The sequence below is a fragment of the Cydia amplana genome, chromosome 22 (assembly GCF_948474715.1).
Source record: "Cydia amplana chromosome 22, ilCydAmpl1.1, whole genome shotgun sequence".
In the NCBI taxonomy this organism is placed as follows: Eukaryota; Metazoa; Arthropoda; class Insecta; order Lepidoptera; family Tortricidae; genus Cydia; species Cydia amplana.
Window position 1 is genome coordinate 842,147 of NC_086090.1, and position 22,557 is coordinate 864,703.

General features: G+C 42.1%; 1 protein-coding gene across 1 annotated transcript in view; it reads left to right on the forward strand.

The window, feature by feature from the left end:
* Window positions 1-22,557, forward strand: part of LOC134658488 (inositol 1,4,5-trisphosphate receptor) — a 108,655-nt gene that overhangs the window by 17,970 nt on the left and 68,128 nt on the right. Inside the window, exons 3-18 of the mRNA XM_063514174.1 lie at window positions 512-582; window positions 1,155-1,270; window positions 8,152-8,271; window positions 10,437-10,554; window positions 11,101-11,213; window positions 12,048-12,278; window positions 14,568-14,680; window positions 15,103-15,243; window positions 15,597-15,681; window positions 16,607-16,767; window positions 19,001-19,166; window positions 19,354-19,497; window positions 19,777-19,921; window positions 20,716-20,872; window positions 21,377-21,485; window positions 22,213-22,391. Of these exons, the coding sequence (XP_063370244.1) occupies window positions 512-582; window positions 1,155-1,270; window positions 8,152-8,271; window positions 10,437-10,554; window positions 11,101-11,213; window positions 12,048-12,278; window positions 14,568-14,680; window positions 15,103-15,243; window positions 15,597-15,681; window positions 16,607-16,767; window positions 19,001-19,166; window positions 19,354-19,497; window positions 19,777-19,921; window positions 20,716-20,872; window positions 21,377-21,485; window positions 22,213-22,391 (2,169 nt within the window). The remainder of the gene's footprint in view (window positions 1-511; window positions 583-1,154; window positions 1,271-8,151; window positions 8,272-10,436; window positions 10,555-11,100; window positions 11,214-12,047; window positions 12,279-14,567; window positions 14,681-15,102; window positions 15,244-15,596; window positions 15,682-16,606; window positions 16,768-19,000; window positions 19,167-19,353; window positions 19,498-19,776; window positions 19,922-20,715; window positions 20,873-21,376; window positions 21,486-22,212; window positions 22,392-22,557) is intronic.

Consider the following 22,557-nt stretch of genomic DNA (forward strand, 5'->3'; position numbering starts at 1 on the left):
TTAAAAGGACCGATCGCGTCCGGAACACCACGCTGCGCTCTAGAACTCGCATTGCTGACGTTGGCAAAAAAACCGCCAGGCTCAAATGGGACTGGGCCGACCACGTCTATCGCATGCATCCGGATAGGTGGGCTAACATAGCCACCAAGTGGATGCCGACGAAGAAGCGTGGGCGGGGCAGGCCCAGGCAGAGATGGCGGGACGACTTTAACGCCTTCCTTAACAACTGGTCGGAAGAAGCGCTGAATCGGGAGTCATGGAGAAGCAGGGGAGAGGCCTTCGCCCAGCAGTGGGACACAAAATTTCGCAGGCATAGCCATGTGGATATGACCAACTTAAGTCTTTGAAACCTGTGAGCGCAGTGACAAAAAAGTGAAACCGCATAATTATTACCAATTGGAATCTATATTCGGAAAACACTGTCTATTATAAAGTCTTCGAATTGATTTATCAGGTCAAGGTCTTGTCTTGATAGTTCTTAATGTATGTTAATTAATATGTTTGTCGGCAGGTTGGTAGATGACAGATGCGTCGTCTGCCCCGAGGCGGGCGACCTCACTGACCCGCCCAAAAAGTTCCGAGGTAAGTTTGACCAGTAATAGTCCTTTTTTGACCATGAGAATTTTTTGAACTGAAAGTCTGAACTTGATACCACTCAGAGTTCAGAAAAGTCAGGTCCTTGAATATGATATCCCTTTAAATTGCTCTTGAGCAACGTTTCAACTTTAAATTTTTTATCTCGATTTAATACTGGCCCGAGCAAGAAGTTCAGACACAGAGGTATTTGAGTACCTAATAGTAACATAAGCAATAATGCTCTCAGTACTGAATTTGTACGGTGAGAACCGGGTTCCCGGCTTCGGGACTGATTTTGCATGGAAAACCACTACCGGGAACACACCCTAATTCCACGACAAGAGTAATGCTATTTTCCATTTTCTTGTGTAAAGATGAGGACTCAAACCAGACTCAAGACTTTACCAACACTATATTTGCAAGCTTATGATTTGCTTACTTATGTAAAATGAATTCTGTTTATAGGTTAATAGAATTCATTTTTAGTTTAGGGTGGCCAGTTACGGGCGAATTACCCTATGTCTTCCCTTTTCATGTCATATTCAACTCTACGGCTCTAACATTAGTGTCGTTTTCAGATTGCCTATTTAAAATATGTCCCATGAACCGCTACTCGGCGCAGAAGCAATTCTGGAACACGGCGAAGCAGTCGGCCAACAACAACACTGACACGGGCCTGCTCAAGAGATTACACGTAAGCCAATATGGACTTTATTTGTATCGCAATAAGATTCAGATTAAGGGCTCATTTAGACGGTGCGAGAACTCGCATGCGAGTTTCATTACATTGCGTCATCTGATCGGTCGGCTGAGTTGACGTAACCTCAATGGTCCGCAATGTAACTAAAGTCGTATACGCGCCGTCTAAATGAGCCCTAAGACACGGCGAAGTAGTTGGTTATTTTTTATCCAGGGTTTCGCGTTCAGTACGGATCAATGGAAAGTTAATACTAGAAGACCGTAAGAGATACCGATTTTCACACTATGTGTGTGGATTTTTTGACATTTTGGACATTCTGACACCTATAGTCATTCTGACATTAAGGCAAACATGCGGACTATTTCGGACTTGTTGTCAAATGGACTGGATGTCTGGGCCCGTTTCTCAAAAGCTTGTAACCAGGGATCGGATACCGGTATTTTTTGTATGGGAACGGAAACGGTATTTTTTCGTTCTTTGCTAATTACTTCATTTCTAATTGAGCAATCTAATAATACGAAGTCGTAACCTAAAAACACAACTGAGTCCTACATTTCGAGTATAAAATAATTCGAAAAATATGGTTAAAAGTCAAAAGTCAAAAATATCTTTATTCATGTAGGCCTAGCAACAAACACTTATGAATCGTAACATACTTATAAATTATCTTAAGCTAATTATCAGAGCAATTTATTGATGTTATTATTCCATAATAATATTGGATTATTATACAAATCAAATTTAACACAAATTTAAGAATTTCACAAAAGGATCGTCAAACATGAAAAAAAAAATTGTATAAAAAATACTAGTCTAGGATGTTTCTAGAATAAAATCTAAATGTCAAATAAATAAATAAAAAACACAAAAGAAGTACAAACATCGGAATATTCGGAATATCAATTATTTCTAAGTTTTTGCAAAAAACCGGTTCCGATCCCTGCTTGTAACTTGTAATACAAGTGGTAGTCCCTCTCTAACAAAAGCTATCAAAAAGTGACATCCGTTTGTATTACAAGCACAATTACATCACGTCGTTTTACATTCGGACTAATTGACCATGGACCACCTATATAGCCTTTCTGACACTTGGACATATATCGCCTAAAGGCTTTTCAACAAAAACACAAAATCTATACATATCTCCTAAACTTAGGTATTAATCTTCGTTGAACATATCGGTCTTCCTTTGATCCGTACCGAACGAGAGACCGTATGTCAGGATCTCATAGATAATATTTGCACTACATTTGAATAATGTTTGATCCTACCGTTTAAGATCACGATAAGAGGAATATAAACCCTATTTCTATATCCCGTGAGTTACAAGTTGTTCTAACTATAATGATATTTTGCTATCGGATAATTCGGTGGGTCTTTTAATGTATGTAATTGGGGTTGGGTTAGGGCAAGTGGTTTCAAAGTGTATAACGTTATCCGATCAAAAACATTACAAGTAAAAAGGTGCAAGTCTCGCAACGCTTTTACTACAAAAAAGTTTTGAGATGTACGAGGGCTGTTTGATAAGTACCCGTTTATGAAAAAAATAATCAGTTGTTTTTGTTTATTTTCAATTTTCAATTTATTTATTTAAAAGACAACAATGGCCCATAATGGTTAGTAACAATTAAGATTAAAAACTAAGTGTTAGTGGAACAAAAACAGAAAGCGATTAAAACATACACAGACAGCAATAACTTAATCTATCACCTAGTAGCGGTTATGACACACTCGACATGCCGCATTATAGGTGAGTCATATCGGCCCGCTACAGTAGTCAGGATGGGGTTGGAGCTGGCACGCACTCTGCAGAGCAACGAGGCAACTCTCTTACGTATTACGGCATAGTAGTCATCCGTGCGAGCTTGTGCAAACATGCCTGATGCGCTGCAGAAACGGGACAGCCCCAACAACATCCTGAAACCATTATTATATTGGACGCGCAGGGAACTGATGGTCTTCTGCGTATAGCTAGTCCAGAGGCTGCACGCGTAGAAAACTTGACAATAAGCTTTGAATAAAGTTATTTTTACCTGTCGGCTACACCGTGCAAACCTCCTTATCAGCATGTTGCATCGGACTGCCAGTGCCCTGCGCTCCCTTTCTATATCTAATTGGTCTTTAAGGTCGTCGGTGACATAGTGTCCAAGACACTTAAATGTGTATACGCGCTTGAGTTCTTTGTTATTAAGTTTTATGGCAGGTACACTTTCCGGTAGCTTGCCCCCGACGGCCTTAAATACCATATATTCGCTTTTCTTAGCGTTATACAGTAAGCCATGTTTACTAACGTATTTTTCACATATGCCCAATAGCTTTCTCAATGCCCTGACCGTTTATATGCATTTATTTTTCTTCATAGTCTCCTTTTAACTCTATACACTTGTTCCACCTATATTCAAGCTTCAATAAACTATCCAAAAAGTATGATTTCGGAAAGTCATTAAAATAGGCCTCTGTGGCGGCAATGACTTCGTCATTTGATCCAAATGGCTTACCACCGAGCCATTTTTTCAGGTTGGGAAACAAAAATAAATCGCATGGGGTCAAATCTGGAGAATACGGGGGGTGAAGCAATAGGGCGTAGCGTAATTGTGTTAATTTAGCCATCACAACTCTAGACGAATGAGCTGGTGCGTTGTCGTGATGAAACAGTACTTTTTTATTTTTTAAATGGGGTCGTTTGTCCTTCAACACAGCGTCAAATTCATCCAATAAATTGGCATAGTACTGTCCTGTTATCGTTTTCCCCTTTTATAAGAACTCAATATGTATCCCTGCGAATCCCAAAAAACGGTCGCCATGACCTATCCAGCCGATGGGACGATTTTTGCTAACTTTCGCGTAGGTTCACCCGGTAAAATCCACTGCTTCGACTGCCCTTTCATTTCCGGGGTGTAGTGGTGACCCACGTTTCGTCTACGGTCACAAAACGACGCAGAAACTCCTTCGGGTTACGTTTGAACACGGCCAAACACTGCTCCGAAGTAGTCAGTCGGTTCCGTTTTTGCTCCTCCGTGAGTACCGGCACCCACCTCGCCGATACTGTCTTCATACCCAATTTTTCTTCTAATATGTTTTGTACCCGCTCGATTGGAACATTTACAGCATCAACGATTTCTCGAAGTTCAATTCGGCGGTCGGCTAAAACGATATTTTCAATTTTCTTAACCATATCGTCTGTAGTCACCTCAATTGGGCGGCCTGGGCGATCCTCATCAAAGACGGTTGTTCTCCCCCGCTTAAACTCGTTAAACCAGTATCTGGCGGTTGTCATAGAAGGAGCACATTCATGGTAAACCGCTTGCATTCTTACTTTTATTTCATCACATGTTTTTCCTTCCAAAAACAAGAATCTAATTACAGACCGATACTGCTCTTTCCCCATTTTCACAATTTTAAGTTCACGCTTTCACTGAATCACTGTCAAATGAGAAAAAAACAAAAGAATGCTGTTTTTTTAAAAAAAATCCCACCTCTGATAAATGGCTTAAAACGATTGTATACATATTTTCGGCCCGTGATATTAATACATTTGGAAAACGGGTACTTATCAAACAGCCCTCGTAATGTGAAACCAAGTCGGTTATTTTAATCAGTGCCAGGGGGTGTTAAAACCGTATCAATAAGATATCTTTAATTTGTAATATGTATAATGACTTGGCCATCGCACGGCTGCATAATGTCAAAAGGATCATCGTCACCTATTAAAAATAATTCTAATTGAACATAACACTAGCGCTAATTGCAGTTTGAGCATTACACATATTTACGAGTACGGTACGAGTAAAGCATTATGTGCGATTGCCAAGTCATTATATGTATTACAAATTAAAGATATCTTATTGATACGGTTTTAACACCCCCTGGCACTGATTAAAATAACCGACTTGGTTTCACATTACATCTCAAAACTTTTTTGTAGTAAAAGCGTTGCGAGACTTGCACCTTTTTACATGTAATGTTTTTGATCGGATCTCATCTCTTTTTGTAGGCAGTCTTTCTTTTCGGGTACTCATACCCATACTATGTATACACATATCATAACTAAACATATCTTCATTCATACTCACATCGTACATCGTAGTGTACCTTTACTTTACCTACTATTTGTAGGAACTGCAACAGTAACTTTGTAATATCATATATTTATATGGGATTACAAACTTACTTATGCAGTTCTTAGATCTTTAAAACGTGACTAATATTGCAATATTTTTAGGTTTTCCCTTTATGTGGCCATTAAACCCTAACTCTGTACCAAATTTCAGCTCTCTGAGTTTATGGGAAGTACTAGTTCTATTCTGATGATCATGAGTGAGTGAGTGAGTGAGTGTCATAAATGCGAAACTTTGCTTTCGCTTAACTTCGGAACTAAATGACCTACAGACTTGAAATTTTGGATTTTAAGTATGTGATTATAGCTTACTGGATGACGAAAATTTCTGCGTTCTGGTCTTATGCAGAGGTTCTCAAATAGGGGCCTGAAAATGCGACGAAATGGTTCCAGTAAAGGATGGTACGGCAGTGTTTGCTTCGCGCTCGACTTGGCGGGGGCACTGGCGTGCCCCCAGATTAATATGACGTGCTCAAATCGGTTCTATTGATAGCCTGCATGAAATTGATTACCTATGCCTAATATCATAGACTAAGAAAATCCTAAGACGCGTATTAAGTAGTGCAAAATACAGTGGCTGTTAATTTGAGAGCTGAAGTAGGTGGCTTTGTATCGTGCAACCTCAGACTAATATAATCGAAATCAGAGGGATCTAAAGTCTATACTTAGGGCTTCCGGGCTATCTCGGGAGTCCTAGTTTACTTCTGGCCCGTAAAGGAAGAGGCAAGTCTTTAGTCTATATTTAGAATCTCCAGGGGTTCTAGCCAAGATTTGCGCCGTAGCGAACGAAACGCTAATGTCTATCTTTCGCACTAATATGAGTGATAAAGATGGGTCTCTATTGTTCCCAAAAAGTTTTAAGTCATAATGTATTATTTGCCCGCGTCTGTCTCTCTGTCACCAGATTGTATCTCATGAAGCGTGCGTGATAGCTAGACAGTTGAAATTTTCACAGATGATAAGTATATTTCTGTTGCCGCTATAACAACAAATACTAAATACAGAATAAAATAGATATTTAAGTGGGGTTCCCATACAACACACGTGATTTTTTGCCGTTCGTTTTTTCGTAATGGTACGGAACCCTTCGTGCGCGAGTCCGACTCGCTCTTGGCCGGTTTTTATCTGTCGTTGTCACATTTTTTCACCACAATTTAAAAGCGAATGCAAGCAAATTAATTATGAAAACATAACTTTTTCCAGTCTCATCTAAATTAATGACAAAACCAGGCCACCTGAATTGATCTCAGAGACATTATTCACTATTTCGTCTATTTCTAAACTGCCGTCCGGAATTAAATATATTAACCCAATTCTATCACCTTTCTTTCATTCAACTTTTTAATATATTTCATCTATTTCTGCTTGTTTTTTTTTCCTGTTCAATTTAGATCAAAGAGACTGAAAAATGGCTGGTGCATTGTTACTGTAGCCGCATCTCACTTTGATTTAACACACCTACTACCAGTGAATCTATGAGTAATAAATAAATATCTGGGGCCCGTTTCACAACCGCTTGTAACTTGTAATACAAGCGGATGTCACTTTTTGATAGCTTTTGTTAGAAAGGGACTTCCACTTGTATTACAAGTTAGAAGCTTTTGAGAAACGGGCCCCTGGGAGACCGAGATTTGCTTGAGATAAGACCTAGCTAGATCGATTTTTCACCCCCGAAAACCCCCATATAGTAAATTTCATCGTAATCGTTAGAGCAGTTTCCGAGATCCCCGAAATATAATATACATAAAGATAATAGATTTATCTGCAGTTATCCATATGTAATTAAAGGAAAAATCTGAAATGGATATGCAAAACTTGATCCGTCCATATGTTTAATATGAGATCTTTTAACACGGTGTCATAATGTTCACACCAACCTACATAATCCCTACTTTAATCCCACAGAAAGGGTCCAAAGTAGTATATTTCGTTTACACACAAATTATATGCCTAGTTTCCAATGCGTTACGTTCGAAAATACCGTGAACCCTTTCAGGTAAATTAATTAACTTACCATCTCCTTCAGACATTATAAAGAAATGTATATAATAAATCTCGCGCCTGAACTAAATCAAACTTGAAACGCCACGCTAAATTGAGCTTTAAATCAAGATGATAAAGAATAAAGACTATTCCTTATATTATTAATGAATCCGTTCACTCATTTAGACGTTAATGTCCCGGATTAATGTACCATCGTTCTTACTGTTAACTAACTTTTCGTAAACCCTATTTCAAGGGCATAAGATTCAACTTTAGTCAGTCAGAGTGTTGCTTATTAGTAACGGTTCGTAAATGTGGAATCGGCTTTTACACATGTGTGATTTGGTTATAGGATTATAGCGTTATGAAGTTGTGCGATATGGAAGGAAAGTATGTGCAGTCAGCAGCAGAAGTTGCTAAGCGGGCGAGGTGTTCAAAATTACCTCGATGCGCTCTTATTCTCTTAACAATAAAGTCGGGTGAAGATCATTTTGAACACCTCGCCCGCTTAGCAACTATTGCTGCTGACTGTACTACTTCAATAAAATAAGGTGATTAAGTATAATTTTCACATATGCATTTAGGTTATTACAGTGCATGCACACTTCAATAGAAGAAAGGCGGCAGCGATAACCATAGGATGGAGCGAGACACATTGATCCGACCTTTTGTTCCCACCTATGGTTGTCGCTGTCGCCGTCGCCAGTCATGTAATGTCGTGGCCGAGCCGTAAGGCTATACATCACAGGTTTTAAACAACGTGTTCGTGTTGCAGCACGCAGCAGAGATAGAAAAGAAGCAAAATGAGTTGGAGAACAAGAAGTTGCTGGGCACCGTCGTGCAGTACGGCAGCGTGGTGCAGCTGCTGCACGTCAAGTCCAACAAGTACCTCACCGTGAGTACACCCGTCCCCCTCGCACGCACACGGTAGAGCGAGAGAACAAGTTGCTGGGCACCGTCGTGCAGTACGGCAGCGTGGTGCAGCTGCTGCACGTCAAGTCCAACAAGTACCTCACCGTGAGTACACCCGTCCCCCTCGCACGCACACGGTAGAGCGAGAGAACAAGTTGCTGGGCACCGTCGTGCAGTACGGCAGCGTGGTGCAGCTGCTGCACGTCAAGTCCAACAAGTACCTCACCGTGAGTACACCCGTCCCCCTCGCTCGCACACGGTAGAGCGAGAGAACAAGTTGCTGGGCACCGTCGTGCAGTACGGCAGCGTGGTGCAGCTGCTGCACGTCAAGTCCAACAAGTACCTCACCGTGAGTACACCCGTCCCCCTCGCATGCACACGGTAGAGCGAGAGAACAAGTTGCTGGGCACCGTCGTGCAGTACGGCAGCGTGGTGCAGCTGCTGCACGTCAAGTCCAACAAGTACCTCACCGTGAGTACACCCGTCCCCCTCGCTCGCACACGGTAGAGCGAGAGAACAAGTTGCTGGGCACCGTCGTGCAGTACGGCAGCGTGGTGCAGCTGCTGCACGTCAAGTCCAACAAGTACCTCACCGTGAGTACACCCGTCCCCCTCGCACGCACACGGTAGAGCGAGAGAACAAGTTGCTGGGCACCGTCGTGCAGTACGGCAGCGTGGTGCAGCTGCTGCACGTCAAGTCCAACAAGTACCTCACCGTGAGTACACCCGTCCCCCTCGCTCGCACACGGTAGAGCGAGAGAACAAGTTGCTGGGCACCGTCGTGCAGTACGGCAGCGTGGTGCAGCTGCTGCACGTCAAGTCCAACAAGTACCTCACCGTGAGTACACCCGTCCCCCTCGCACGCACACGATAGAGCGAGAGAACAAGTTGCTGGGCACCGTCGTGCAGTACGGCAGCGTGGTGCAGCTGCTGCACGTCAAGTCCAACAAGTACCTCACCGTGAGTACACCCGTCCCCCTCGCACGCACACGGTAGAGCGAGAGAACAAGTTGCTGGGCACCGTCGTGCAGTACGGCAGCGTGGTGCAGCTGCTGCACGTCAAGTCCAACAAGTACCTCACCGTGAGTACACCCGTCCCCCTCGCACGCACACGGTAGAGCGAGAGAACAAGTTGCTGGGCACCGTCGTGCAGTACGGCAGCGTGGTGCAGCTACCTCACCGTGAGTACACCCGTCTCCCTCGCACCCACACGATAGAGCGAGAGAACAAGTTGCTGAGTTGAGAACCCTCGCAAAAATATTTTAAACGGGTCACTGTGTATGTCATATGTAAGTCTATTATCGCTCGAAATGTTCCGATCCATTCCAAGTTTCGTCACCATCAGGAGCAATATGTGCCTGGGTGTGTTCTGATTACGAAGTTGAGCGTTTTAAAATATTTGCTTTTTGACGCATGAACCCAAATATGTACAGTCGCCATCAAATATATCGGAGCGGCCAAGGTGTTCACAATATCTGAACACGCGCTCTAACGCCCTGACAATAGAGGCGTGTTCAGATATTTGTGAGCGCCTTAGCTGCTCTAATATATCTGATGGCGACTGTACAGTACATAGTTATCAATTTCGCCGTCCATTTTTTTTTTATTTGACTATGTCGCGTTTTTATACAGTAAACCCTTATTTATAAAACCATATTGTAAAAATAGTGAACAGTGGTCAATGGTCTTCTCTTGTTTAATATTGATCATTATACTTGGTCAAGCAGATCTTGTCAGTAGAAAAAGGCGGCAGATATGAAAAATGTAGGCGCGAAGGGATATCGTCCCATAGAAAATTTGAATTTCGCGCCTTTTTTTACTGACAAGATTTGCTTGACCAGCTATATTTATGTTAGTAAATATATTAAAAACGGGTCACTCACGTATTTTAAGTCGAAAAACGCTCGACATGTTTCACTTCGTACCGAGAAGTGTCATCAGGAGCTTGCGTTTACGGTGACGGACCGGCGCAGACTGCGGGCCGCAGCTCTCCGCGCCCGATGACTCGGCGCAGGCGCCGGTGGCGGCAGGGGAGGCGAGAAACTACCCTCATTTATTTACTATATAAATATATAATATATTTACCCGTTTTTAATATATTTACTATGTCTTTGTCTCACGGAAGTTTTGTTATATTTATGTTACGCAGGTAAACAAAAGACTGCCGGCGCTGCTCGAGAAGAACGCGATGCGTGTCCATCTAGACGCGAACGGAAACGAAGGCTCATGGTTCTACGTGATGCCTTTCTACAAGTTACGATCTACTGGTAAGTCTACATAAGCGATGATGGCCATATTGGCAATGATATTCCCTAAGGCCTGAGTGGACGCTCGAGTTGGGCGTGCAGCGGGGCGGGGCGTGCGGCGTGCATGTTAAACAAATGCAAGCGTATAGGAGCGGCCTTAGTGCACGCTGCTCACATCACGCGTGAGCCCACAGCCACGCTGCACGCGTCGCCGAACGCTCCGCTTCGAGCGTCCACTCAGGCCATACACTTAGGCTGGTTTTAGTGTCGCGAAGACCGTCGGTGGTCGTGTTGTGTGGTGTGGTGGGCCAAAATTTTAACGGAATGATGGCCGCTTTCAGTTGAAAGGAGTGCCTGGCGTCCATTGGCTCGTTGGGTGGACGATATTCGGAAGATTGCGGGTCATTTCTGAACAATATTGGCTCAGGTCCGGGATAAGTGGCGTACTCGAAGAGAGGCCTATGCTCAGTAGTGGGCGATAAAAGACTGAAATGATGATGATGACAGTCGGTGCGACCATTTGTCTGGATATGCGCACTTCATTTGACCATGTTATTCGTTTTTCAGGTGACAACGTGGTGGTAGGCGACAAAGTGATAATGAACCCCGTGAGCGCGGGCCAGCAAGTCCTACACGTGTCCTCCAACCACGAGCTACCCGACAACGCGGGCTGTATGGAGGTAAGACCTAATCCAGTCCGCGAACCGCAGTTGATCCGCGTAGCTTTTGCTGCATAGGGGCTTTTCATAAATTACGTTATCTATTTTTGACGATTTTTCATCCCCTCCTCCTAAAATCATCCAAAAATCATTCTTCGAATGACCCCATTTCCTCCTACATCATGCTGCCATCATCCGATGTCCAGACCCCCCCCCCCACATTTGAAATTACGTAATTTATGAATAGCCCCATAGTCAGCACTAGAAGTTGCTGAACGGACGTGTTCAAGATGAACTAACCACATTTATTGTTAAGAGAATAAGTTTGCTTAGCTAATTCTGCCGCTTGTACATTCGCCATCAGATATATCGGAGCGGCCAAGGTGCTCACAAATATCTGAACACGCCTCTATTGTCAAGGCGTTAAGAGTGCGTGTTCAGATTTTGTGAACACCTAGGCCGCTCCGATATATCTGATGGCGACTGCATGAAGTAATAAAATCATGGTTAACATTGCCAGCATGCTTTCAGTGACAGTGCACGCTCGTGTGCACTGCTTTAACTGAATGAATGCACCAGAAAACGTGCACTTATCGGGAGAATTCAAATCCAGACACTTATGACGACCGGTCTGGCCTGGTGGGTAGTGACCCCGCCTGTGAAGCCGATGGTCCTGGGTTCCAATCCCGGGAATTTATTTGTGTGATGAACGCAAATATTTGTTCCTGAGTCATGGGTGTTTTCTATGTATATAAGTATGTATATCGTCGCCTAGCAGCCATAGTACAAGCTTTGCTTAGTTTGGGGCTAGGTTGATCTGTGTAAGAGAATCCTAACCAACCTTTTTCATTCCAGGTCAACGTAGTAAACTCCTCAACTTCCTGGAAAGTGACCCTGTTCCTGGAACACAAAGAGAACCAGGAAGAGATCCTCAAAGGCGGCGACGTGGTCCGTCTGTTCCACGCGGAACAGGAGAAGTTCCTCACCATGGACGAGTACCAGAAGAGGCAGCATGTGTTCCTGAGGACCACGGGGAGGTCCAGCGCCACAGCGGCCACTAGCAGCAAGGCACTGTGGGAGATAGAGGTAAATATATGACTGTCTCTCTTTAACAGAAGTTCCTCACCATGGACGAGTACCAGAAGAGGCAGCATGTGTTCCTGAGGACCACGGGGAGGTCCAGCGCCACAGCGGCCACTAGCAGCAAGGCACTGTGGGAGATAGAGGTAAATATATGACTGTCTCTCTTTAACAGAAGTTCCTCACCATGGACGAGTACCAGAAGAGGCAGCATGTGTTCCTGAGGACCACGGGGAGGTCCAGCGCCACAGCGGCCACTAGCAGCAAGGCACTGTGGGAGATAGAGGTAAATATATGACTGTCTCTCTTTAACAGAAGTTCCTCACCATGGACGAGTACCAGAAGAGGCAGCATGTGTTCCTGAGGACCACGGGGAGGTCCAGCGCCACAGCGGCCACTAGCAGCAAGGCACTGTGGGAGATAGAGGTAAATATATGACTGTCTCTCTTTAACAGAAGTTCCTCACCATGGACGAGTACCAGAAGAGGCAGCATGTGTTCCTGAGGACCACGGGGAGGTCCAGCGCCACAGCGGCCACTAGCAGCAAGGCACTGTGGGAGATAGAGGTAAATATATGACTGTCTCTCTTTAACAGAAGTTCCTCACCACGGACGAGTACCAGAAGAGGCAGCATGTGTTCCTGAGGACCACGGGGAGGTCCAGCGCCACAGCGGCCACTAGCAGCAAGGCACTGTGGGAGATAGAGGTAAATATATGACTGTCTCTCTTTAACAGGAGAAGTTCCTCACCATGGACGAGTACCAGAAGAGGCAGCATGTGTTCCTGAGGACCACGGGGAGGTCCAGCGCCACAGCGGCCACTAGCAGCAAGGCACTGTGGGAGATAGAGGTAAATATATGACTGTCTCTCTTTAACAGGAGAAGTTCCTCACCATGGACGAGTACCAGAAGAGGCAGCATGTGTTCCTGAGGACCACGGGGAGGTCTAGCGCCACAGCGGCCACTAGCAGCAAGGCACTGTGGGAGATAGAGGTAAATATATGACTGTCTCTCTTTAACAGAAGTTCCTCACCATGGACGAGTACCAGGCGGAGATGAGAGATTCAGGTCAGTATTATTTGGCGAACCTTTTATAAAGAACCTTCTACACAAGCCTTATTCAAGAACATCCAAAGATCCTTGAAGGCGGTGACGTCCCACTTCCAAGCCTTCCAAGGCGAACAGGAGAAAGATGATATACTAATGATATTCGGTCAGAAGCGCTGGTGGCCTAGCGGTAAGAGCGTGCGACTTGCAATCCGGAGGTCGCGGGTTCGAACCCCGGCTCGTACCAATGAGTTTTTCGGAACTTATGTACGAAATATCATTTGATATTTATCAGTCGCTTTTCGGTGAAGGAAAACATCGTGAGGAAACCGGACTAATCCCAATACGGGCCTAGTTTACCCTCTGGGTTGGAAGGTCAGATGGCAGTCGCTTTCGTAAAACTAGTGCCCACGCCAATTACTGGGATTAGTTGCCAAGCGGACCCCAGGCTCCCATGAGCCGTGGCAAAATGCCGGGACAACGCGAGGAAGATGATACTAATGATATTCGGTACATAAGTTCCCAGAAACTCTAGTTAAGTGCTGCGAAACGGAACCCTTATAGAATCACTCGTGCGTCTGTCTGTCTGTCCGGCCATCCCCCCTTACCTCCGGAACTACTGCGTATAAAAATTTGAACCTTTACCTACAGATGACAGGAAAACCTATTAGAAATGAGCAGTCAAGCGTGAGTCGAACTTAATGTACGGAACCCTTGGAACGCGAGTCCGACTATCACTTGGCCGGTTTTTTTTTTACTTTAAATTTAGCTGGCTTAATTTTACCTGGGCTAATGAGGAAAGTAAACTAATATTGGATATACAGGCTGCTTCCTGTAACAGGAGCAATAAATTAAACTGTAGGCTGTACTCCTCAAACTGACCAACATTTGTTCAGCAACTTTTGAAAATATCTCATGTTTTAATTTTTATTACACTTTAAAGTTTATTCTAAGACGCAATGTATTGCAAATTTTGTATGATTAAAGCGTGACAAGCAACGTCAAACACACTGATGTCAGCGTACATTGAAGGCAATATTTATTTTGTATGAAAAAGAGGAAGTCTAAAGGATTCATAATTTTTAAAAGTTCCTGAACAAATGTTGGTCAGTTTGGGGAGTACAGCCTTTAGTTTAATTTATTGCTCCTGTTACAGGAAGCACCCTGTATACACTACAGTAGGTTAAAAAAGGTTGAAGAAGAGACCTTGAGAGTGAGGAAAAGTATCAGATGTGATTATCATTTGCAGGTGGTCCAGCACGACCCGTGCCGCGGCGGCGCGGGACACTGGAACTCCATCTTCCGATTCAAACATTTAGCCACTGGACACTATTTAGCCGCCGAAGCGTGCGTCAGGCCACCGTAAGTACAATATATCTATCTAATTACCGAGCCCATAGAGAAATATATTCTTTTGAACTTGGCTTGACACGCTGCCGCGTGTCTAGATTGTAAGATAAGAAAGAGTGGTAACTCATACATCAGTTTTCTTACCAAAACGCGAGTTATTTCATAGTCGACATCTGACGACAAGTAGTGGAATTATCAGTACCGCTACTTGACACAATTTACAACAAATATTATAAGCAGAAGGAGTTGAAAATAGAGTTTCGGATCCGGTTATAATATTAGCTTAAAATTGCGACATCTATTGTCGACTAACAGTAATAACTAACTAACTAAAATAACTCGATGTACGGAGTTACCACTTTTTCTTTTTATCTATGCCGAGCCGAACATCATTATTCTTTGTATATACTGTATTCAATATTTTTTTATTGCAGAGACGCACCGCTAGACACAGGGGAGCCCGCCTACCAACTAGTATCTGTAGCACACTCCTCAGAAATAGCCACACTCTTCGAATTAGACCCGACTACTATGACTCACTCCGACACACCCGTACCGCAGAGTAGTTATGTCAGGTAAAGTATGACGACAATCTTGCATTAAATATTTAACTAGTTTATTTCGGCAGACAAAAGACAACAATAACACAGTTTGTGTTAACCTTTTAGACGCCGTGTCAAACACAAAAGCTGTCACGCTGACGCCACGTCACCGAAGTGTCAAAACTGAAATTGAACTTTATGCATATGCACGTAGGTTTATGTTGCTCTGTGGTCTGTGACCGATTCATCGGTCTTTGGCGTTGAACCTACGGTGCGGATATAACGGTCATTGGCGTCCAAAAGGTTAACAGACTCTGTAACGGCCACAAATATTCATATATTTCGTTTCAATCAACCATTTTGTTTGAGTTCGTCTTCTGTTTTAGATTACAACATCTATGTACGCACACATGGGTGCATTCGACGTCGATACCTATTGATAAAGATGAAGAAAAACCAGTCATGTCCAAGGTAAGATGCTCTCATATTGTGTTTTCTAATTTTTACTTTTTTGCAATAAGAGAATATGCATAAAAATTACTGTTAGGCAACTGTTCGACCAAAGTGATGATGTAAGTCTAACGTGTATTGAAAATACACATTAATCGTTGATACAGACGGGAACTTTTTATAAGTTATTGCTACTACATAGTTTCTTACTAATGAACGATAATGGGACAGGGATCTAATCTTGAGAACTGGTACAGAACTCGTAAAACTGAATACATCGTAGAAACCAAGTTAAATACTTATAGCAAGTTCTATTTGTATATTCACTGTGTCTCTACCACAGACAAGACATCCTCCAGACTGAGCATAGTAGCGCTACCCCCTCTGCCACAAATATACGGTAGTTTTACTCCATTTTCGAGTCGAAAGTGTCTTTGTGTGACGTCCGTGTCTTTGAACGGACCAATCACGGCACGGGACTCGCTCACCTCGTCCCCCGCACCCCAGTATTTTTGGCAGCATCGGCTTCATGAAATAATTGCTCCGTCTAGAGGATTCCTAGTCTATGGTGTCTACGAATAAACTATTATTTATTTATTTATTTGTGTTAGGAGAACCAACATCTTTAAAACTTACAATAGACAACAAGATTAAAACAGGAAGCCAATTACAGGAACTCACAGGTAGTTACAAAGTATTAAATTTACAACTAATGCTAGCACCTACGCACACACACATGCGTACAAAAAGAGAGAGAGAAGAGAAGCATAATTGAAAATGGCAATAGAAGCCTTACAATAAATGGATCCTAAGTTTTAACACTAATAGCTAAGTTTTAACACTAATAGCGCCTAGAATAACAGCGGTCTCAGAATTCAAAAGATGAAAACAAAATAAAATAAAATATACATAATTATATATTATGTATATTCTATTTGTTCCTCAGGTGGGTTGTTCAGTGGTGAAGGAAGACAAAGAAGCGTTCGCCCTGATCTCTGTGTCTCCGAGCGAAGTTCGAGACCTGGACTTTGCGAATGACGCGTGCAAAGTGCTTTCCGCGCTGTCGAGCAAGCTGCAGAACGGAAACATAGAACACAACGAGAGGAAGTAAGGTTACCTTAAAATCTAGCGTGTAGATGTCATTTCATTTATTTCATTTCATTTATTTTATGCATAAACCATGGTTATAATAAGGTGTTACATAAACATTTGGTACATGGTCGCCCTGCAAGGGCGTAGCACTGTCTTAAAAACTAGTTTAAAACTAAAAAGTTTATTATACCTACAAAAAACGATCATTTTTAAAATTGTTAGTTGTAGTAGAAATATAACAGTAATAAGTAATAAACAATTCACAATAAATATAGAACATTGATGATTTATCGTCAAGAAATAATTATAGTAAATTGGAATTATAATAATAAAATTAGTTAAATGTCAAGTCGTTACAGTTATAGTTTGTTAAATTATCATCAAAATACTCAGTTATGGTATAATAACATTTTGAGACAAGTAATTGTTTTAGGCGTCTTATGAAGGTAAAATCTAGTTCTGTATGTAAAACGTTTACTTGCTCTATTTTTAGGGTTCCGTACCTCAATAGGAAAAAACGGAACCCTTATTGGATCACTCGTGCGTCTGTCTGTCCGACCACTCCGCCCCCTTTATCTCCGCAACTACTGGGTCTAAAATTTTGAGAAATATACTCAAATTAGTTCTTTACAGATGACAGGAAAACCTATTAGAAATGTGCAGTCAAGCGTGAGTCGGATTTTATAACTTAGTTTTTGATCCGACCCCTACGGGTTTTTTAAAGACATTTCATTCACGTTCTACATAAAAAAATACATTATTGAAAATTGAGTAGTCCGACACGCACTTGACCGGATTTTTTAGACGTTACTTGAATGTCCATGCCAAGTTTCTTGTCACGTTCGCTAGTCGTTTTCGAATAAGATTCTACGATTGAATGACGGCGGCTATGTTCGTGTGACTTAATAATAATAGCAAAAACATACGTTAGGTAGGGCTCATTTAGACGGTGCGAGAACTCGCATGCGAGTTTCATTACATTGCGTCATTTGATCGGTCGGCTGAATTGATGTAACCTCAATGGTCCGCAATGTAACTGAAATCGTATACGAGTTCGCGCGCCGTCTAAATTAGCCCTTATTATATAGTAGTAGTAGTAAACTCTTTACTGTACAAAAAGACATATTAAAAATAACATACAATTAGTAAGAAGTACAAAGGCGAACTTATCCCTTTGAGGGATCTCTTCCAGTTAACCTTTGAGTAGATGAGAGGAGAAAGTGAAAAGAGGGTGACAAATGCAGCAAAATGTACAACAAGGTACCAGAAAGATAAAGGATATAAATACATACAAAATTTATAGGACAAACATACATATATTACACAAAAAGGAATGGGGAAAATACACTAAAAATTGGAAAAAATTAGAAAGATATAAAGCAATAATTATACAATAGAAATATAGACAAATTAATCAGTCAGATCAGATAGCCATAGCTTATATAGCCAAGTGATTAGGCAAAATCAGTCCGAAATATTGCTGTTTTGCTTTGCGAACTTGGCTGATACACTGCCGTGTGTCTAGATCACTACTGTGTCTACGATCGAGTGGATCGTGACTCTAGTGCAATATAAAGATCATTCAAACATAACTCGAGGGCCCAAAGTGGACATCGACGAAGTGTCTCTCCACTCGTTAAAGGTCACACGTTTTGCTGTGTATACCTATTTGTGGACAGTTGATCTTCTTGAATTAGTCTGCGGTATAAGTGGTCATTATAATCTTTCTTTATAGGTCGTATTTGTTGGATTTGCAGTTTTGAGAGCCAAATGAAACTAAATATGATTGGGTAAATCAATGACACATAGGAAAGAATTGATATAAGATATATCGGAGCGGCCAAGGTGTTCATAATATCTGAACACGCACTCTAACGCCCTGACAATAGAGGCGTGTTCAGACATTTGTGAGCGCCTTAGCCGCTCCGATATGTCTGATGGCGACAGTACAGTCAACATCAAATAAATAGTGACGGCCAAATATATTGGAACAGATCCTTATCTGGGGGCACGGCAGTGCCCCCGCCAAGTCGAGCAAAACAAAGAGGCACGGCCGTACGATCCTTTTCTCGAAGCGATTCAGGCCATTTTCGAAGTCCTGTAATTTTGTGCTTTTCTATGACACCAAATCACTTTGACCGTCACTATCTATTTCATGTTACTGCATTGATACTTAACTACTATTTATACATTCTAGCAAAATTTATATTTATGGATTCTGATAATTCTAACGTTAAATCCTTTTCAGAGCACTGACCTGCCTTCTCCAAGACATAGTATACTTCATAGCCGGATTTGAAAATGAACCGAATAAATCCGAGGCCTTGGAGCTGATAGTTGAGAACCCGAACAGAGACCGCCAGAAGTTACTGCGAGAACAATATATCCTGAGACAACTGTTCAGGATACTGCAGGTAACATCATCACCAATTTTTTATACCACATCGGTGGTAAACACCGTAGCCTATGGACGCCTGAAACTCCAGAGGGGTTATATGCGCGTTGCCGACCTTTTAAAAACCTGTACACTCCTTCAAAACATTCAGGTAATTTTAAAATTCGGAATTATATTACATATTTACACTATCCCCTGAATTCCAGGGTCCCTTCCAAGAGTCATCAGAAGGCGAAGCTTTCCTCAAAATAGAAGAATTATGTGACGCGCGATACGCGGCCTACAAGTACATCTTCCGGCTCTGCTACCGGATACTGCGGCTCAGCCAACAGGACTATCGGAAGAATCAGGTACTTTGGCGTTTAGGCGCAAGAAATGTATTTATTGTGTGTGTGTGTGTGTGTGTAATCCCGCGTGGATCAAAAGATGCATACATACATATATATTAATAATTGGTCACTGAATCTTCACCGTCAACCAGATTTTTTCTGAGAAATAAAAAGGGAAATCGGCCACTAATGAGGTCACAATTTTGTTTTAATGCGATCATATCTAAGTTAATAAAAATCCATTCTAACTTTATTAATAATCTGTCATTGAACATTGATTTAATATGACACCTTTTACAGGAATACATAGCGAAGCATTTCGGGTTCATGCAGAAGCAGATAGGCTACGACATTCTAGCCGAAGATACCATCACTGCATTACTACATAACAATCGGAAATTACTGGAAAAACATATCACGGCTTCTGAGATCGAAACCTTTGTAGGTGAGTTACGATACATGAATTGGTTCTAAAACCAATGTGGTTGAAACTGCCTTGAATATTTGGTCCCAAGAAGAATGCTTTCTGTAGTTTATCTCCCCGGTTTGTTTATATGTTTGTGGAATTTGTGGTGTCTGTTAATATAAAAAATACGAGGCATGCTTTTGGGCCTTTTGGCTTTCACTTCCGAATTCTTAACTAAACAAGAAATTTGTCTACTTTTTAATTAGAAATTAGAACTTACAAAATACTGGAATACTTTTACTACAGTGCCTTCTGAATCAAGCCTTGATTCAAGCTTATTTACTAATGATTATCAGTACCATTTAAGACGAAAGAGTTGTTCACGCAGGAGCTAGTCTAATTACAGAACAGACAGGACAGGATAGATGAGGCCTACCTGAACCACTGTAGTGCACTCCACATGTGTTTAAATAAATAATATAAATATGTAAATATGTAGTTAGTTAATTAATAAGTTTGACTAACATTAGCTAAAAGCAATGACCTTTTATTTATGTAGACGTGTGACGTTCATAGTTGACAAAACTAAAATTTGATGCAACGATTTTGACAACTTGACAGGTTGGCGTCGCCCATACGACTAACTAAATATAGGTTCCGTAGCCTATATTTAATGCCTCACGATCGTGCGCCTGGTACCATATCTACCTCATTTTACTTACATCTATGGCTATAAGATTAAAATGTGTCACTAACGAAATTGATCCTTTGTTGGTCTTAAATAAATTTAATTTAATAAAATTTGGCATGTTATAAGTCGATGTACTTTTCAGGGCTCGTCCGCAAAAACATGAAGACATGGCAGTCACGTTTCCTCGACTATCTGAGCGACCTGTGCATCTCCAACAAGAAGGCGATCGCCGTCACGCAGGAACTCATCTGCAAGAGCGTGCTCTGTGCCAACAACTCGGACATACTCATCGAGACAAGGTTGGTCCCTATAGCACACAATAAGTAATAGTACTACCGTACAGAAAAGACACTTCCTACAAAACCGAAGTTTGACAGCGATTCAGGGTCGAATCATGATATCCCTTTCGGCTATTTAGGGTTGTCAAAATTCAAGAGATTATCTTATCTGTGGTCATGCACGCAAAGGGACGTCAACTTGTGTCAACCCTAATAATTGCTCGGAGCAATGCTGAGCCGAACGGAGCCGAGTTTGCCCGAAGTCAGGAGTGTCTTCCCACTGCCTATAGACAAAACTGTCTAATTTGATTCACGAACAACTCTTCCGCTATAATTTACATTTTGCTTGTACATTAGCCATCCTTTTTGATATTGATATTTATTCAGGTATAATTCTACAGCTAGGAGCGCCAATGCGTTGTAAAATTAAATATGTAATAGTAAAGCTCTAGTAATAAAATTATATGATGTTACTTGAATGTGTTTTTTTTTAGCACCGTTGTCTAAAAAAAATATTTGTTGTAGGGTTGTCTCGACGAAATACGAGAAGAGCAGCGGTTCCCCTAAGACAGAAGAGGAAACCAAACAGTACACCGTCGAGGACGAAGTGATACTGCTGTGGCATAACAAGAAGGTACAATACGATGGAATCTCTAGAAAAAAACATTGTAATAAAAATAAGGATACATACAAAACAAAGACATTGAAATTGGTATTCATAAAGTCGAATCACATTATTGCTGCGATTGTTTGAGAGCGAAAAAAGGGAACGTTATTGGAATGTAGGATGATATAAATAAATAAATAAATATTATAGGACATTTTTTTACACAAATTGACTAAGCCCCACAGTAAGCTCAAGAAGGCTTGTGTTGTGGGTACTCAGACAACGGTATATATAATATACAAATACTTAAATACATAGAAAACAACCATGACTCAGGAACAAATATACATATGTGCTCATCACACAAATAAATGCCCTTACTGGGATTCGAACCCAGGACCGCGGCTTCACAGGCAGGGTCACTACCCACTAGGCCAGACCGGTCGTATATGTACACGAATTGCAAATAGGAGTTAGAAATTTTACGAGTGGGTCATTGTACGCTATATTATCTTATAATTTCGGGAGCCCTTTACGGATATACTGCGACACATAGGGATTGTCTCTTCCTTTTCGCCACACATTCGACAATCGGTGTTGTCAGCATTGCACGCCAGTAACGTATGCTGAATTATTTCATGGTTTGACATCAAGTTACTGTTCTCAGTATCTCAAACACTAGTGATAAAGCGGTGCAATAATAAACCAACTAATTATGTTCATTATTAAACTGACTAAGTATTTCTTTCTACAGGATTCCCGCCTACTAACGGACTTAGCGGCCGAAGCACGCGAGGAACCAACAGGCACGTCAGCGGCCATCTTGGATTACTATCGCCACCAGCTCGACCTGTTCTCCAACATGTGTCTCAACAGGCAGTACCTGGCGCTCAACACGTTGTCGCCGCAGTTGAATATACAGCTGATACTCAAGTGAGTTCTGTTAGACTGTGTATCCAAGCGAGGAGTCCACAGGCACGGCCGCCATCTTGGATTACTATCGCCACCAGCTCGACCTGTTCTCCAACATGTGTCTCAACAGGCAGTACCTGGCGCTCAACACGTTGTCGCCGCAGTTGAATATACAGCTGATACTCAA